The sequence below is a fragment of the Parambassis ranga genome, chromosome 14 (genome assembly GCF_900634625.1).
Source record: "Parambassis ranga chromosome 14, fParRan2.1, whole genome shotgun sequence".
Taxonomy (NCBI): Eukaryota; Metazoa; Chordata; class Actinopteri; family Ambassidae; genus Parambassis; species Parambassis ranga.
In genome coordinates, this window is record NC_041034.1 from 8,445,492 (window position 1) to 8,464,286 (window position 18,795).

General features: G+C 43.7%; 3 protein-coding genes across 8 annotated transcripts; all 3 read left to right on the forward strand.

The window, feature by feature from the left end:
- Positions 1-14: 14 nt before the first annotated feature.
- On the forward strand, positions 15-3,597 carry LOC114446036 (F-box only protein 40-like). Of its 5 annotated transcripts, XM_028421434.1 has the most exons (10): positions 15-260; positions 343-400; positions 775-816; positions 933-1,479; positions 1,550-2,079; positions 2,190-2,369; positions 2,461-2,702; positions 2,820-2,951; positions 3,040-3,313; positions 3,385-3,597. In XM_028421434.1, exons 3-10 carry the CDS (start codon positions 814-816, stop codon positions 3,595-3,597), a joined length of 2,121 nt encoding a protein of 706 aa, XP_028277235.1. In that variant the 5' UTR covers positions 15-260; positions 343-400; positions 775-813. The 5 variants fall into 5 exon arrangements, with proteins under 5 accessions (XP_028277235.1, XP_028277236.1, XP_028277233.1 ...); XM_028421435.1 differs by having other exon boundaries at positions 15-494; XM_028421432.1 differs by having other exon boundaries at positions 15-400.
- A 532-nt stretch (positions 3,598-4,129) lies between these two features.
- On the forward strand, positions 4,130-7,516 carry ccdc92bb (coiled-coil domain containing 92Bb). Of its 2 annotated transcripts, XM_028421437.1 has the most exons (4): positions 4,130-4,262; positions 4,521-4,669; positions 4,749-4,796; positions 6,442-7,516. In XM_028421437.1, the coding sequence occupies exons 2-4, from the start codon at positions 4,540-4,542 to the stop codon at positions 7,149-7,151; spliced, it is 888 nt and encodes a 295-aa protein (XP_028277238.1). In that variant the 5' UTR covers positions 4,130-4,262; positions 4,521-4,539; the 3' UTR covers positions 7,152-7,516. The 2 variants fall into 2 exon arrangements, with proteins under 2 accessions (XP_028277238.1, XP_028277240.1); XM_028421439.1 differs by lacking the exon at positions 4,749-4,796.
- Positions 7,517-9,666: 2,150 nt separating this feature from the next.
- LOC114446481 (clustered mitochondria protein homolog) lies at positions 9,667-18,068 on the forward strand. Its single transcript, XM_028422125.1, has 29 exons — positions 9,667-9,714; positions 9,938-10,944; positions 11,099-11,238; positions 11,328-11,499; positions 11,590-11,730; positions 11,811-11,941; positions 12,031-12,185; positions 12,295-12,420; positions 12,512-12,659; positions 12,900-12,992; positions 13,106-13,324; positions 13,467-13,642; positions 13,730-14,041; positions 14,124-14,239; positions 14,375-14,476; positions 14,563-14,663; positions 14,745-14,897; positions 15,063-15,125; positions 15,199-15,446; positions 15,525-15,609; positions 15,693-15,846; positions 16,528-16,667; positions 16,785-16,865; positions 16,955-17,080; positions 17,176-17,297; positions 17,400-17,493; positions 17,579-17,713; positions 17,791-17,864; positions 17,951-18,068. The coding sequence occupies exons 2-29, from the start codon at positions 9,951-9,953 to the stop codon at positions 18,066-18,068; spliced, it is 4,719 nt and encodes a 1,572-aa protein (XP_028277926.1). The 5' UTR covers positions 9,667-9,714; positions 9,938-9,950.
- The last annotated feature ends 727 nt before the right edge of the window (positions 18,069-18,795 follow it).

Below are 18,795 nucleotides of genomic sequence, written 5' to 3' on the forward strand. Positions count from 1 at the left end.
CTATCTCAGCCACTCACATCAGCAGGTCTGACTTTGCTCTAATTCTGAGTGTGCAGCTGACAATTGATTTCTGCAAACTCTGATTAAGACTAATTTAATATCCAACCACTGTCCTCTAGTGGGGATTTAAGTAACTAAAGCATTTAAAATGTGTGCTTTAGTACAGATAATACAGACTGAACTTCTGTCAGGTGTTTGGCTCCTGAATGTCAAGACTGAGAGTTTTTATGGAGACTGTGGCTTGAAGTCACTGCAGCAGAGTGAGTAACTGAGGAGGGAGTTATTTCTCCTCTTGAACCCCTGTTGGAGCTACTTGGCTAATTTTAACCTACTCGTTCAAAGAGAGAGCAGAGGGACCAAAAGCAAGGTTATAAAAGCAAAGAGACAAAACTACAGCTTGGTAAGACTGTTGTCTGTGAGTTCCAGTTTGAATGTGAATTGATTTAATCATCTCATCTCTGTGTGAGCTAAACTGAAAGAAGCTAAACTCCTCAGTAAGTGAATTTGTAATAATAATATTTGCTTTAAAGCTGCTGCATTGATACAAAATGTCTCATTTCTGTGCTGCTGTCTTGTTTGTGTTTGTCATGTCTATGTCATTGATTACTGACTTTATTCAGCACCTCAGAGAGCAGCTGTAGGCTGTAGTGTACTCCTTCTGTTTACCTCTGAATCACACTTTGTCTACCAGGCTCACTGTTGTCACACTTGGAACACTCCTGTACTAATTGATATAGTTTGATATCATTTAAACAATGTTCTGTTTTATTCTAGCAGGATTACACAAGCATAAGATTAAGAAGTCACGTGGAAATGGTGCGTCTACATTTTCAACACTGGTATTAAAAAGAGTAAGAATTAATTATGCTGTGTTACTATCATCTAAACTTCATTGTGTCTCTTTGGTCTTGGTTGACTCCTGATCCAATCAGAGTCACCGCTCTCGAGCCTCCAAGGTGCGGCAGCATGTCCACTGTGATTCCTGCTACAGCCGGCGCTGCAGGGCTCGGGTGGAGGTCTCTGTGAGCTGCGCAGTTATCCCCTGCCGTCTGCACTGTGGAGCTCTCTTCCACCTGTGCAAGGAAGAGGACCACCTGCTGCTCTGCCCTAATGTGAGGGTGCCCTGTCTCAATGCTGAGTTTGGCTGCCCGGTCCACCTGCCCCGCTCCTCACAGGCAGCTCACCTCCAGGTGTGTGCGGCTAGTGTGGTGTGTTGCTCCATGGAGTGGCTTCGCTGGCTGTCGGATGAGACACACCCACACAGCAACAAAGTCCTGCAGGAGAATGTGATGAAGGAGGGTGAGATGCAGGGGGAGTCTCTGGATCTCGCCATGGCTCTGGTGGATCAGTCGGACCTGTACAGCCGCCTGAAAATGAAGCCAATCTATCCAGAGCTGATGGAAGCAGAGGAGGAGGAAGAGGATCAGAAGAAAGAGGAAACAGCAGTCAATGGTTTTGCAGCAACAGATACTTGTGAAGGTGAGAAGCATTTAACTAGATTTTAAAAAACCACAGTACCTTACAAGTTACCTGATGTCTTTTCCTGTAGGTCTTCCAGAAAACAGCAAGTCTCAAAATGTTTTTGAAGAAGTTGGACAGAACAGAGTGGGGCTCAGCTCAAGCCTTAACAAAGAGAAATACAACATGTCTGAGATGATGTTCAGCAAGGAGAGGGGTGGCTGTGCTGCTGCTCAGGCAAACCTGGAGAATCCCAATCAAAACTCAAAACCTGGTGAGAAGAGGAAGTCCAAGAGTGACAGAGATCCAACAGAGGCTGAAAGGCAGAATGACAACACACACGAAGACCACAAAAACACAAAGGACGATCATGGTTCTGCTACGGCCCAAAACCTCCCCCTTCCACAAGACACAAGTAAGACTGGGCAGGCTCCATGGCAGGAGGGCGTGCTAGAGCGTCTGAGGACTGAGCTTACCCCACAGGAGTACAACATGTATGTGGTGCATCATGGGCGCATGCTGGTTGCCTTTGGGCAAATCGAAGCTTGTACACCGAGGGAGAAGGACTTTGTCTACGGCAGCCTGGAGCCAATTCCAGTCCAAACACTGCGCTCATTCAAGGTGCTGATGGCAAGATATAATTATTCCAAGATTTAAACCAGTTAGTCCTGATTGGTTATCACTTGGCGTCCTGTAAAATAATATGTTTTTTCTACATTCAATCCTGTCAGGTTCCTGACAGCTATCATTACAAACGGCGGGTTCATCTGTATGACACGGCTGCACGTGCTCAGAGCCAACCTTGCAGTGTGGACACTTCAGACCTTGGGGTTAACGAAGAAGACTGGTACACTGATGAAGCAGCAGCCACCTTACTGGGTTATGCTGAGAAGGAAGTCATGGGTCACAAGGTAAAAAACAAACTATATACAAACTATCAAAGGGGTTGGACAATGCTAGAACTGGTGAACTCATCAGGCATTCTGATTGACTTGTTGCTAGATCAGTGAGAGCAAAGGTGCGGATGGGCTCTACGTCGACATAGGAACGCAAACACACTTGTTCCGCTCGGCTCCATTTAAAGGGAAGACGACGCTGGCGGATGTGATGGTGGACAGACCGGTGAACCTTCAACTGCAGCTGCAGGCAGAGAGCGTGAACAGCAGACATAACCGAGCCAGCAGTGTTTTCAGCTTCCTCTGCGGCCACACCTTTCACCGCAGGGAGTACGGCACACATTTCAGGTCTGTGTTTGAGGGAGCGGCAATTCTCCAATGATAGTGCAACAGCAGTTCATTACTGGATACAACATAATGATACAACTAACTGGGAACATCTCATTGCATTTTCATCTGTTCCAGGAATGCGCACAGTGACATCCAGATGAGTCTGAGTGGGTGGTTCGAGCAGAGATGCCCCTTAGCGTATCTAGGATGCACCTACAGGCAGAGGAGGTTTCAGCCCTCCACGTTTGAGGCCACTGTCACCTACAAGTGTGTTCATGATTGATTTGTTGTCATGCCTCCAATTGGAAAAAATACCAGGTTCAGACCAATCCTTACTTTCTTTTCTTCCCCACAGTCAGCAGCTGAGGAGTTTCAACTTGCGCCCCACCTCACCAGGTGATACCTCAGCCAGGAACACAGACTTTAAGCACTCGCTGAGCTCGCTACCCTATGAGGTGCTGTGCCACATGGCCAGTTTCCTGGACAGCCTGTCCCTGTCCCAGCTTGCTCTGGTGTCCCAGCTCATGAGACAGGTGTGCTGGTCTCTGCTGCAGGAGAGAGGGATGGTCACTCTTCGCTGGGAGAGGAAGATTTACTCACATGGAGGAGCAAAGTGGAGAGCCAAGCCTGTGAGAAATATTAAATCCAATTCTAGATATGATCCATATTTTTTCTCCTTTTGACTAATTTTTGTTTTCAGGTGTGGGAGTTCAGTCACTCGTTTTCCTCAGTGGATTCCTGGCGTATGGCTGACGTCCCTCCGATATCAGCTCATCTTAAAGTCTGTCCGTACTATGAAACCTCTAGACACAGTGAACCTGTTCCACTTCCAAGGATGACTGAGAAACAAGGATGCAGCCAGAAGAGACCGAGCCTCATCAACCACTTCACAGGAAGCAAAGGGAAACAATGAAAAAAGGAATTCTCTCTTTGTTCTGCCTGCTGTGTCTAGATTTAAATAAATGTTGTATTATGACAGTGGTGGCCAGTCATTCTGTAAGTAAATCCTGAGGTAAGTGTTGGTTAGTACATTTCCAATTTGTTCATGTCAAAATGATGAGACATCAGAGTTACAGAGATCCCTAACTGCTGTGCTCTGCATAGTTAAATTACTGATGTAGTTAATGGGGTCTGGTGCCTGTAAGAGGCTAAAATAAAATGTTATCTGCTCTGTAGCATCAAATAAAATCTGCTTCCCTGCCTTGTTGGAAGCAGCTGGTGCCGTGGAGCTCCTCCTCCTGCTGCTGCTCGGTGGCACTGATCGCTTCTCATACCAGGCTGCTGCTGCTTTGTTGTGAATACAGCACCGTGCTCCACGTATAACCAGAAGGTTATGAGGAGGTTATTTCCACTGTGGTTGCTGCAGGATTTCATTCACACGTTAGAAAAAGCGGCAGCAGTGAAAGAGATCGCCCGAAAGCAAAGACGGGAACGAGGGTCCTGCAGACTGGAGATTTTTTTTTGGTGCGGATCTTTTTTTTTCTGCATTTCTACTGCCTCAAGGACAGAGACACGGAACCAGGGCAATACGAGGATCCATGAGACACGCTTTGGATAGAAGACCGCTTCAGTATCACGGTAGGCCACTGTCAGTGATGGGGATGAAATGCAGGTAGATGCCGTGCAGAAATTAGAAAAGCGTGAATAATACTAAACAGGAGAAAGGCGTTCTAATATAACCTGAGAAGGTAAATATAAATGTTGCATGTAAGCACTGTCACACAGGTTTTAAGCAGCTCAGCTATATAATATATTTTTGTTTAAATTGACTGACGCTCGCAGCGCAAATCTGTGCGCTCAAAGTGCATCCTCAGAGGGCCGGCTGTCTGTGTGCAGGTTGTGCAGGGGTTCAGCCATGGATGCCGGGAGGCTCGAGCAGCAGGTGGCCAGTGTGGAGAGGGGCATCGCCTTCCTGAAGCAGGAGCACCTGGCCATGCTGTCCGGCCTGCAACTAGAGATCACACACCTGAAGAGGCGCTGTCACGGTGAGTCCACAGGTGACCTGCTGCTCTGCATCTGTGTGTGTCAGCCTGTCTTATCTTTTGTCTGTCTGTCTGTGAGCAGAGCTGAGCTGTGAGCTGGACTCCAGGTTTCCTGACAGAAACACAGCAGGTAAGAAACAACGGTCTGATATGTAGATGTTGAGATGCAGAGAAGGAGTGAGATGTCAATGGTGTAAGGATGACTATCTATTATCAGAGCCGTTGCTGGACATTATAGGGGCCCTGGGCAAGAAGGTAACACTGGGGTCCTACGGGCTATAGAAATGCCGCCCCACACACAAAGACATGTACAGTGATGATTATATAAGCAACCTTTTTATTTAAATAATGTGCAACACACATGAAAATATTATCTTAAGGAAATATAAAAACTTACAACACAATCAAAATATATCATAGAAATATGTACTCTCTGAAGACTGTCCTCAGTGGTGGAAAGTAACTAAGTATTTGTACTTTGTTACTGTACTTAAGTAATTTTTCATGTATTTTTTATGTATCCCCCCCAAGCGGCTTCTTCAGTTCTACTGAACTGGGGGAGTGGCGAAACGCCTTCAAAAAACACAATCCTTGAGTCCAGTTGTCTCGATTTAAACTCTTGGAAATTAAAAGTAAGTACTTAAGACTTACTTAAGTAGGATTGTTGATGTAGCACATCTACTTTTACTTGAGTATATTTTTGCTGGGTAATTGTACTTTCACTTAAGTACCAAAATTCAGTACTTACTCCACCACTGACAACACAAGATATGATGACTAGTATTGTTATTATTAAGTTTGTCCACAGTGCAGGATCATCACTGCAGCTTCATCCCTTATTTTGAAAATGCTGCTACTCGAAGCAGAGAGGTGTAGCCCTCTCTGCTGCGACAGCAGCACGGACACAGGCCCTGGGTCACAGGGCCCGGTGAACGTGTCGCTGGGCCAAAACAGCTGTATGAATGGTGGGACTAACTGACCGTCCGTCTTGGGGCCCCTCTCATGCTCGGGGCCCTAGGCAATTGCCTGGTTTGCCTATCGTGTTGTGATGGCTTTGTCTATTATATGAAAGAGAGATCTTATACATTACTATTAAGCTGTATTGACTATCATCACTCTATATAGCCATAATAAATATAGTTTATGCGTAACTGTAGAATTTCAGTTACAGGCAGCAATTGCAGGATTTAAAGGACCAGTGTGCTATTTTTGGCACCTAGTGGTGACATTGCAAACTGCAGACAATTATATTAAGATGTTTATTTCACCTAATTAAAGGTAGGGTAGGAGATTTCATTCTGCTGCACTTTATGTTAAATTAGTGCAGTTTTGCATTAAAACGAAGAATATTAATCATCTGTGGAAGCTATAAAACGCTAAAAACATCAGCCAATCCTCCGGGACGTCCCTGCGCGGAGTATTGGCTGGTTGTCACTCTCTTCCTGCTCTGCGCGCACCAGAGAGGTACGTGCATGATGGCCGAAGTCACAGACCGCAGCTCTTCTTCAGGTAATGCATGTCCATGTGATTGGGAGGCGTGGCTTTGTAGTGAGCTCCAAGAGAAAGGGGTGTGTGTTTACTTTCGAATCTCACTGAGTTTTCAAAATCTCCTACCCTACCTTTAAGGGCACGAACACCTGCAACACCTTTGCAAATATAAAGAAGTCAGTGAAGAAAAACAAAATGGTGTAAAATGTAAAATAAGTGCACAAATGTAAAAGAAACTTGATGATATGTGTGTGTGGTGAACAGTGTGTTTCTGTATGTCTTCTCAGAGGAGGAAGCCGAGCTGGTGGCACGTTGTGAGGCCGCAGAGCGACTCCTGGAGGAACAGCACTGCATGATGGTCGCTGCACGTGGGGAGCTGCGGGCCGGCCGAGCGCGAGCGTCATTGCTCGGAAGGAGCATCAGGGAAGAAGAGCGCCGTTTCCTTGAGGAGCTGAAACGTCGCAGCCACAAGATCACACTGCTGAGCCGCGAGCTGCAGCGGCAGAATGATACCACGACAAATCTCTGCCATGAGCTGCACTCCGCACGGTTAAAACTCTTTCAGCAGCGGCAAAGCGCAGAGTCTGCTGCAGAGGGAGAGGAGGAGGCCAGAGCAAAGGAAGAAGAAGAGGAGGAAGAGGAAGAAGATGAGGAGGAGGAGGAGGAGGAAGATGCTGAAGGGGAGGGCTCGGACTGGCTTTTATCTCCACCTCCTCCGGCCTCTCCCATCCAACCAGAAGCAAGGCACAGGAGGCGTGTTAGCATGAGGGAGGAGAGAGTCAGAGCTTGTGTCCCGCAGGAGAGAGTGACAGCACCGCAGAGGCCACACCCAATGCCTGACCCCGCCCTCTTTTTAGTACCTCTTAGATACCGCCTCCTTCGCTTGAACCGCCCAATTAGAATGCAGGACACAGAGGATGAGTGGGAAGATATAGAGGACAGTGGGGTGCACCGGAGGGTGGACATGGGCGCAGGAGAGGGAGAAACTGCTCTGTGATAAAGACAGAGGCATTAGGTGGTCTTCCAGGAGGTGTCGGCCAACATCAGATGCAGTTATTCTAGAAAATGAGAGATGTAACCATGTGATTGTTTGTAGAGTTCAGGAAGTGAGATAGATACTTAGAGACTTAGAGAGATACTTAGAGTTAGTTGCACAAGAGTGTGTGTGTGTGATCCAAACTACACATAGATGTATTAATGTCACGTTGATGGTTCATAGGAAGGTTTGAAGATTTATATGGATGCCTTTTGATTTGAACACTGCTGATCACAGCTTTTGCCTTTAACTAGCAGCCTTGCCTCTGGGTCTATGAACACTGACACCTTACAGTTCAGTCTATTTTCTCACTGCACTCCAGGTTCAGGCAGATACTCTAGAAAGCTTAGGGACATTTTGTATGATTTGCACTTTATTAAATTCATGCAATGTGCCTAGCAAGGGCAAAACAGCATTTCTGTGGTCATGTTGTGTGTTTCTGTTGTAACAGTGTCCCATAAACATGCCTGCATGATGCCAACATGAAACTGAAGTAGCTATTTTCATAATGTCCATAAAAAATATATATATCTATACAAATTTAAAAAGTTTTTTTGTATTGCAGTATTATTTGACTGAATTTCTGTAACGCCATGGTGTGGTTGGTGTGTCTATTTAACTGCAACTCTGCTGCCATGAGGATGTGCCGGATGATGGAGGTGAAGGTTGGTCAAAGATTAGCAACATATTGTGCTACTAGCTTGTTAGCCGGTTTGTGTTGTTTTTCTATCTAGCACTATCGCTGGTGGCATCCAACAACATGCATAACTGCCACCTACTATAATCAACCAAGCAGGTAAAATAATTTTAATTTAAGAAGTTTAATTTATTTCCCCCTGAACTGTCTGGTAGCCACCACAACCTGGTAAGCTAACTGGCTAGAGAGGCTAGCTAGTTTCTGTGTTTTCATATTGTCTTTTATTTGTTTAATGGCAGGTGTGTTACACCATGTGTTACATTTCACTGATGTTACATTTATAAAATACACTCATAATCCATTAATTAATCTATTAGTAATTTGACAATTTGTTCAGTGAGTGATTCGATTTTCTAGCATGACAACTATAGGTAACATTTTAATTTAGCCATTGATAAATATTTTAAAATAGGTATGAGGACATGTTCAAACTAAGCATTTAATTTCATTAAAGCGGTGATTAAATTATTAACATAATAACAAAATATAGGCATGTGTGTCATGTAATTGTTATGTGTAATTGCATAAAATCTCACATCATATATTGTTTTTAAATGATCAGTTGTGGGATTCGAAGTGTAAACATAAGCTTTCACATCACATCACATCACAGCACCAAGTGGGAGTACAATCTATGACTGTACTCTGCAGGGGTAGGAAGAACTCTACAGCCGACATAATGTGTACAATCATATGGAACACAAACAGCTGTGTTAAAGACTTTAGGCTTGTTTTGACATAATGAAAATAGAGTTAGGAAAGTTCTGAAAAGGCATGCAGGATTGTGATGACACAGTCTCACTGAAATTTAGGAATTGACATGCTGTGAGAGCCCCACTGCAACATTAGTGGACCTAAAAATATTGCAGTGCAATCAAAGACAAACCTTCAAACTACTAAATTACCAGTGGATCCCGCAAGATGTCTCCTAGCAAATGTCCCATTCTCTAGAATGTTCCCACAGTTGTCTTGGTGACCGTGCTCAGAATGTCAATAGTCTCCCTGCAGTGCTGCCATGGCAACCAGAGAGCTGCTTTCCAGCTCATGCCAAAAAGTGTGTGACGCAAAGCGGCGAGGTTTGTTTGCAGCACTTTTCTGTATTTGAGGAGGAGGAGGTGGTTGTGTTGTGTCATGCATTGTGTAGTTTTTCACAGGTGGCAGACTTCATGCTGCTACTGCTGCTTCTATTTATACACCATCTGCACATGCTCAAGGTTGATAGAGAGAATGCTTGGACCAGTCTGAATACAGGAAGTTACATCACAAGCTGCTGAAAGGTTGCCCTCTTCTGGGCCTGGACGGGTACTATGTGAGTGAGGAGAGGGCCTGCAGGCTCTGTCACTGTTCCTCTACACCCATGAAGGGCAGACTCACACACGCACATGCTGACACATAGTTTGTGTAGCGTGGTTTTTCAGCAAAGACAGGTGAGCTCCTGAAGACACCCGGGGAAACTTAGCTGTGTGATTTCAGCAGGATCAAAAGCAGAAGAAGGTGGAGAAGATGACTGACAGACTGTTTCCACGCTGGCTGGTAGGACTCACATTTTTACATAGTATTTTTAGTTTTTTTTTCTGTTCGACTATTTGCTCACATTTTTCTGCTGCACTTTTGTGTTGTCATGAGTTTAAATAAGGTGGGTTACTTACATATAAAAATATGTTGTTTTTAGATCTTCTGCTGGTTTTATGTAGCTATATAGCAGTTTTAAGACTCTAAAATTCACTCTAGCTGTTTACCTCTTTTCCAGGATTTCCTTACATTCAACATTGTTCCAGAGTTACACTGACGGGATTTGGCCTCCAAGGTTTTCCAGGCCTTTTCAGTGTAAGGTGACACCGCTGCAGGAACACTTCATAATCATCCTGTCATCAGCTGTCTAAAGCTTTAAGCTGCTTGCCACACAAACACACGTGACAGTGACAAAGCCTTTCTCTATTCATACTTAGCTGTCTAATTAAAACAAATGATGCATTTAATATTGAAAGAGTTTCACTGGATCCAGTAATTGAGTCAAAAACCTGAATACTGTAATTTCTTTCTCCTTCAGGTCACCTGTATAGATGTATTGCTGTTTCATGGACAAAGGCACTATGGGAAACATCTTCCAGTGCTGTCACACACTGTCAAACTACTTTATTTGTAAGGATGCACCAGTCCAAGGTGAGGTGGAAAGATCCCCTCTTCTATCCAGCGAAGACAGTGATTGTGAATCGCCGAGCCTGCCAGGGGACATGTTAGCCATAACAAACCCGGCCCTCGAACCAGAGAACTTCCTTTTTCCTGACATCATCCTGAGCAGCAACCCGGGAGGAGAAGTGACGCTGGTGGAGCCAATGGTGTGTCTGTTGGTGTCTGAGGAGGAAGAGGCAGAAGGAGCGAGGGCGGGTGAGCTAGAAGGTGAAGGACAAGAGAGAAGAGACAGAAGTTATTCTGAGGTTGAGACACAGACGGAAGTGGAGACACAGATCGGTATGGGGGTTCAAACTCAGACAGAGTCGCAGGCAGAGGTTCAGACACAAACAGAAATACCGGAGCGCATTAAAGAGACTGTGGAGAGAGAAGTAAATACAAAAGATGAACATGACATACTAGAGCAAGCACAACCATCACTAAAGACACGCTCAAAAACTGACGCTAAACTGAAGAAACAAAAGCAGAGGATGGACTCTGAAATCTGCTCTGACATAGATGTTTTTGCAAAGTTACATTTACCAGAAAAGGCGAAAAAACAGACCACTGCTTTAGGAAACACTGGGTTAGTAGAGGAGAACCCTGATGAGGAAGAGCAGGTCTTCAAGTTGCAACAAAGAATAGAATCAGAGTGCAGCTCAGTGATGCTGCCTGAACGCAAGGCAGACATACATGATCACAGCACAGATCAGTCCATTTTAACTGCAGAGCGTATTCAGTGTAAGGAAGAGGAAGTGGTTGACAAGAAGATCCTTCTGCAGCAGGATTTAGGGCTGCAAGTGGAAGACGAAGAAGGATCTGAGAGGAAGCAAATGACCCTGTTTTTTGTTGACAGACTCTTTCTGGTATCACCACATGTTAAAGGTGTGTGAATTTGTTTATTTATATATGTTCTAATTGTCTCTTTAGATAAACATTTTGGGAAATGATAGATTCCTTTACATTGAAATGTAATGATTTGTTATGTAATGTAATATATGACATTTTATTGTAACGCCATATATTTGTTCTTTTATAGCACCTCTAAGTCAAACTGAGGAAATCCCAGAGGAAGATGGTGAAACTAAACAACTTACCGTCCAGGACATAGTGAATCTCCAAGAGACAGGCTTCACTGTGAGAATTCAGTCTCCTGGAGCTGAAAGTTTTGAACTCCAGGTGCTGCTTCAGTCATTATTTTCTTTAAGACACCTCACTGTGTCTTTATGCCACTCCTGTCCAGCTCTCTGTCCTTCCTTTGCGCTCAGGTATCTGGCCAGATGTTGGTGGCAGAACTGCACCAGGTCCTCATGGATCATGAGATTACCTGCCATCGCACTTGTTTTTCTCTTCACCTGGGAGGCACGGCACTCAATAGTCTTACAGAACTGTGCTCCATCCCAGGCATCCAGAATGGAGCACTCATCAAGGTGGTAGAAGGTAATAAGGAACTTCACCTCACTGTGCAATATACAGCATTACATTTATAATTTATCTAAAATAAACTAAGCTTTACCTGTCTATCTGCAGATTGTTACTCTGTGCGTGATGCTCGCCTGCACCTCAGGCACGTACGTGATCTTCTGAGGAGCCTCGACCCTGCTGACGCATACAATGGGGTGAATTGCAGTTCACTGTCTTACCTCACCTTTTATACCAGAGGAGACAGAGGTAATGTCGTTCTCTAATGTCTCTGCTTTCTAATCTAACTTTGTCTGAGAAACATCAATATTTTCTTTGTTTATATTCAGAGAGTGAAAATGGCGGGAAGAGGAGAACATCTGAGAAGGAGTCTGTTGACTGCAGCCCCCCAGAATATGTTCTGCCTGGATGTAAGGATCGGCCACTTGCTCCTCTGCAGCCAGTCAGAGATGACTGGAAGGTGAGAGACTAACTTTTATAATTGTTGGTATGGCTGATTTAATATTTAAACATGTGTTCAGTAATAGTGAAACAAGAGTCGAATTGCAGCCTTTACAGTGTCTGCGGGTCCTGACCATGAGCAGCTGGAATCCTCCTCCAGGAAACAGGAAGATGCATGGGGACCTGATGTATCTCAATGTCCTCACAATGGAGGACAAAGAACTCAACATTACATCTTCTACACGGGGTTTCTACCTCAACCAGTGAGTGTTGAGATTTTGCACCAATGATTTCCCTGATGTTCTACATATTGTAATTGATTTTTGATGATAAAAAATTGTAAATGCTCATGTTATTCTCCCACTCCTCTAGGTCAACTGCTTTCAACTTCAATCCTAAACCTGCAGTTCCCAAAATCCTTTGCCACTCTCTTGTGGATCTGCTGAGTCAAGTCAGTCCTACTTTCAAAAAAAACTTCAGCACCCTGCAGAAGAAGAGGTGAGCAAACTGTGTGCAGTCCTGTCAGAATTTCAAAGAGTATGTGAAGCTTGACAGCAACAAGAAAACTCTTTTCTGTCATGTGACTTAGAGTTCAGCAGCACCCTTATGAGAGGATCGCAGCACCTTTTCAGGTCTTTACCTGGATCGCCCCTCATGGAGACCACACACTAGACTGTGTTAGAGCGGAGGAGACACACACCACTCGCATGGGCCAGGATGAGCACACGGCTGGGCAGGTTGCACATACAAAACAGGGAAACAATGCATAGAATTATAACAATATAAGGTTGTTGAATAAGGTGGAGAAAGATGACAACCCAGTCCTGCTGCCTTAGGGCACAAATGTGTTAATTATCTCTCATAATGAATAGTGTAGCTGAAAACACATGCATCTGTCCACAAAAATAAAGATTTCATTTTACATTTACAGCTGGTAGTGAAAAGATGCTGATGCTGGTTGTGCATTGTGACCTCAGAGTCGGGACTGGAATGAGGAGCTGCAGGGATGCAGGGAACTCCCCAGGAGCTCGCTTCAGGAGCGCCTGCAGAGAGAGAGGAGCATATTCAAAGTAAGACCTATTCTATGTCTGTTTAGGATTTGCAGAAGTAGACTCACATATGCTTTTATATTAAGATCTTACTTGTCTTGTTTTGGGACTTAAGTGTGTTTCTGTCTTTCCAGACTTACAGTGATTTTGTTGCTGCTGCTACACGAGGCGCTGTGGCCATTATTGATGGCAACGTCATGCCATTAAATCCAGGGGAGTTACCTCACATGCAGATGTTTGTGTGGAACAACCTCTTCTTTAGCCTGGGGTTTGATATGTCTGCGCACTACCAGCCACTAGGGGGCAATACTGCTGCTCACGCTGCTGCCATCTGTGACCTTAGAGGAGCACAGGTACACAGTGATAACAGCATGAGCATGGAGGTCTGGTTAAAAGTTTAGTAGATCTGTACGGTTATGTAAGAAATATAGGAATAAACAGCTGTATGGGCACATTATAAGATCAGTCACAGAAACGCCTGTTCTTGGTTCAAAGGCTTACGCAGCTGCAGACATTGAGGGGCTGCACACACTTGGGACAACTGTGGTGGATTATCGTGGCATCCGTGTCATTGCTCAGACGATTGTTCCTGGGATTCTGGAGAAGACTCAGGAGCAGAGTGTAGTCTATGGCTCTAATGATAATGGAAAAACTGTGTTTACACACCCAAGGTAAACACACATTCAAACCTTGAAGTCCTATATTTTAGTTTATTTAGATCTCAATCAACAGCTGATCAGATGTAATTTGTATGGTAGGTTTCTGCAGCTTTTGGATAAAGCCAGTAAACCACTTAAGATCCAGCGACACCAGGTGCTGGACCACAACGACTGCCCAATAGAGCTTTGCTCTGGCATTGGGACCATAGGCATCCTGGGTAATGATGGCCGACCATACATTTTAGACCTTCTGCGCACCTTCCCTCCGGATCTGAACTTCCAGTACTCAAAGACAGAAGGGATGAGGGATGACGCACCAAAGGAGTGTCAAAACTTTGGTTGCCCACGTTTACATCCTCACAGCCTGGCCAGCCTAAGACCAGAGCTGATAGAGGCCTTCATCCAGTACAGGTGAGGAAGATGAGATCGGTGAGTGTTTACACTGAGCCTTGTAGACAAGATGTTACATTTCTCTTGTCTTGTGTTTTTATAGGTATGAGCTTTTTGTGAAGATAGTGTCCCACGAGCTCAGCCAGCTGGAAGAACAGGATAAAACCACAGAGCACAGCGAAGAGCTGAGGACTGAAACCACAGGCAGTGCTGACATGGGTGAATGACACTAATCACTAACATGCTTAAGGAATTAGGTGCTTAAGGAAGGCAAATATAACTCATGAATGAGTGGTGAATATTTGTTGATTGTATTTAGCATGTTAATAATGTATTCATAATTTACTTTTGTAGAACTACAGAGACGAGAAGTGGTCCAGAAAGCTTGTGAAGCTGTAGGATCAGTGAGCGACTCATGCTTTGACATCCGCTTTAATCCCGATGTCTGCTCTCCAGGTGAAACTTGTGTGAAACGTCACGTAAAGTTTTTTCTCTTTTTAAATATCAGACTATAAGGCTAAATCTTTGTCTGTATCCTTCAGGTGTTCGTTTCTCCTCTGAGAGTGTCAAGGATCTTCAGAAGCAGAGACGTCTGTTGTGGGATGCTGCAGCTTTTCTGCTGTCTCATCAGATTCCAGCAGTAGTGAGTTGTGTGTGGAGCAATAATGTTCAGCTCTATCATGTGCAGAATGTTCAGAAGATGTGTGTTGTTTGTTTGATGTAGCTGCGGGACTGTCTTGACCATACAGCAATGCCAATGGATGGCGCTACCCTGACTTCAGTGCTGCACCAGCGGGGTGTGAATGTACGATATCTGGGTTCTGTACTCATGGAGCTGAACAAGATGGAAGACAGAGAGAGACTCAGCCACGTACAGGTACATTAAAAACAACATGATGCATGTACAGTAATTTTAGAAAGAAGGTTTTTTAGTTTTTTCTTAAAAATCGTTAAAATTGCTTAAGTCAAAACAAATAAAGGTTTTCGCTAACATATTTTTGATGCCAGAAAAGCCACAAACTGTCTGTCTGTTTTCTCACAGAGAATTTCTATCAGTGAAATCGTCATCAGAAGCGTTAAACACATCTTCAAGACTTACCTACAGGTGCTCCAATTAAGTCAAATATTAGTAGTTTACTCTCTAGCATCCAACTAACGTACATTTTATTTTCTCCCAGGATGTTGAACCTGCAGCTTTCTCTGCAGCTGTCAGTCACTTCTTGAACTGCCTCTTGGGTTCCTCCTCCTGTCTCCCTGACACCTGCTCAGATGAGCTCCTCTCTCGTCGCAGGAGTCGCCGGCGGCGGTGTCATGGGAGTCGAGTCACCTTGTTGACAGACAGTGTGTGGGCTAAAGTGACTCCTGGCGAGCTTTGGGGCAAGATTCGGTCTGAAGCTCAAGATTATTATTACTACACAATTGATAGGTGCGTGTATGTGTATGTGTGTGTGTGTGACTGGGTGTTAGCTGCATTATTTTACACTGTTGTCTTCTTTGTGTTCAGTGAAAGTATAGATGAACTCATAGAAAAGCACGGCATTCAGAGGATGTCCCTACTCAGAGAGACTGCCATCAAGACAGGCATACAGGTCAGACATCTGTGCTGCTTCTCTTTATAGTGATATAGCTTTAAAGCCAGGTTGTTTCTCTTTTTAATTCTTTCTGTATTTAGGTACAGTTGAGGGAGTATGTGTTTGAGTCTCGACACAGGCCGGTGTTTAGTGAGGAAGATGTTGTCAACATGTTCCCTGTGGTTCACCATCTCAAACCTACATCAACTGATGCCACACAGCTGGTCCAACAGGCACAGGCGGCAATACAGCAGGGTGAGAGGCAAACATGCTGCTGCAAACTCAAAGCACACAGTGGCTAATCTGCATTACACCTGGAACAGACTCAGCAAAAATTTAACATATCTTAAAATTTCACATATTAGTTAGTTACTAGTAATACTATTGCCTTGGGAAGTAAAATAATACCAGTGTGCACGTTTGTAGGACACTGGTGCTAGGCAACAGCAACAAAAACGGATGTTGTATTGTTCTTGTTCTTAACTAAAATATTTGGTGTGGTTTACATTTAAACATCCTTTTTAGATGGAATGTAACTTCCTTGTGTATGTGAGGAAGTAAAAACAAACAATGCAATACTAAAGAGTTTGTTCACTTCACTTCTATGTACGAGAATTATACCAGGGAGATGATTTTTGTATTTTAAAGGCTGAAACTGCACCTGTTTAAATCTATATTAGGACTACAGATATTGCCCCCTATTACCATTAGTAGATTTGTGGCAAATATGACCAGTTTTTATATAGTTGATATTATGTTGCATTGTCAATCAGGAATCATTCAAATTAACTCCAAACATGACCCCACTTAAAACACCAGGTTATACAGTTTGTCTGTTTTGTTAGGGCATTTAACACAATATTACATGTAGTCACAGGGATAATGAATTCCTGTATTTGCAGTGCTTGTGATTAGTGTTTGTATGTTTGATTGAAGGGCTTCTTAAAGATGGCCATGAATTGATCAGTCAGGCCCTGACTCTGTTCAGCAGCGTATGCGGGGTCCTACATGAGGATGTGTGCATGTGCCTGCGTCTGCTGGGACGGATCAGCTACATCTTGGGGGACAGTGTGGATGTAAATATGCATTATAGTTCATTCATGTCATGTTCATGTTGTACTTAACTGAATTGTCACCCACAAAACACACACTCTTTCAAGCCATGTTTGCAGTAACTTGTGTATGTCTCACAGGCTCTCAGCCACCAGGAAAAGGCAGTTATGTGTACAGAGAGAGTACAAGGTATAGACCATCCACAGACCATACAGGATTATGTGAGTTCCATTACACTTTCATCAATCCTCAGTCATATCGGTATGTTAATTATCTTCATGTGTCAGTATATTTCTTATTTATGATTCAGACTTATCTGGCCCTGTACTGCTTTGCTGGTGGACGGCCCTTGACGTCCCTGAAGCTGCTGTACCGTGCTCGACACCTCACCTTGCTTGTCACTGGAGAAGACCATCCGCAAGTTGCACTGCTGGATGTAAAGAGGGTCCACTGTCATTTATACCTATGCTAGTTCAGTTCATGTGCTGAAAATCGGTCATTAAATGTCCCTGTTGTTCCACCCATTGTTAGAGTATGCTTGGTCTGGTACTTCATGGACTGATGGAATATGAGCTTTCCCTGAAGTTTCTACATAACGCCTTAATTTTAACCTCAAAATACCACGGTGCCACATCACTGAAGTATGCACACAGGTATGTTTGCTTGGATTCTTCTAATCAGAAGCCACGGCCATGGCTCCATTCATTCATTCCCTTTTCATAACGGTTGCCTCTTCATGTCTGGCTTCTGTGCAGTAATCATGTGATCGCCACTGTGTATGAGAGTAAGGGAGAGTTCCGGTTAGCTCTGCAGCACGAGAAGGAGGCTTTTTCCATATATAAGAGTCAGGTATGTTTTTAAAATGTTGGAATACTATATTAGCTGGTGTTACCTTAAATCTTTACTGACAGACTTCATTGTTTCACATATGAAGGTTGGTGAGAACCATGACAACACCCAGAAAAGCTCAGAGTACCTGAAGAAGCTCACACAGCAGGCTGTGATCCTTCAGAAAGCCCTCAACCACATCTACAGCAACACACCTAGTGCCTGTATCCCGCCTCCAAAGGTTTGTATTCTAAACAGTGAACAAACATAAATATGTTTGCTTGTGTGATGCTTTATCTTATTGAGGTTTCTGTGCAGTTTTCAACACCCAGCCTTCCTACAATCCTCCAGCAGCTCAACCTGACATGTGGAATCATTCTGATCCCCCTTAGGTAAACACTGAAGAATAAAACGTAATGCTAATTCTGATCAAATCTAAGTATAAAATGATAATTGTCTGATTTTTTTCTCTTTTTAGTGCAAAAGAAATTGCAGACTTGAGGACTGAGGTGAAAGTTAAAGTGGAAGAGCTGGAAAATCGGTTATTAGAGGACATAAATGGCTCGAGGACTGCTGACAACAGACAGCAACCCTGAACCCTGAACAGGACACCTACAATAGGACACCTGGACTGTGGACAATGGGGCCATTTCAAATGAAAAACAAGCAAAATGTTGGCATTAATAAGTAGGTTGCCCAGCTCCAGCCGTCTTGTTTTTAAGGAGTGTTTTCTGCTGTTGTTTATTTAGCACTGAACAGTGAATGGAGCAAGATCTAAACCATGTTCTAACTTTAGCAGTAACACTTAGAATCCATGAATGACCTCAGCACTTCGTAGCTTTGATGACAGTTATGTTTAACTATATAACTATTTGTCAGTTTTACTACACTGTTTGTTTTGCTGCATTCTAAATAAAATAACCAATTATACTGCCTGATTAATGGAAAAGCACATTACGTTACAAACTACATACACCAAGAATAAAATATGTACATTTCTTGAGTGCATACTCATCATTCAGTTGCCTTTATGTCCACTGGGTGTCACACTTTTGCCACTATCATTTCTCAAAACACGTGTAGATGATTTGTTTGAGCCTGAACATGAAAGTAATTTCATGGATTCTTTATGGATGTGTACTGATCCACTGTCTGATTAACACCACGTTGACTGCAGACATACAGTAAACTTGAGCATTTTATGGTTTCTTGCTGAAACTGGTACCTCATGAAAACTGCTGTTGTGCTTTATGTATTTCCCCAAACATAAACACAACTTGAAGCTGTGAATTTGATAAAATAGCCATATAATAGTAAGTGCCG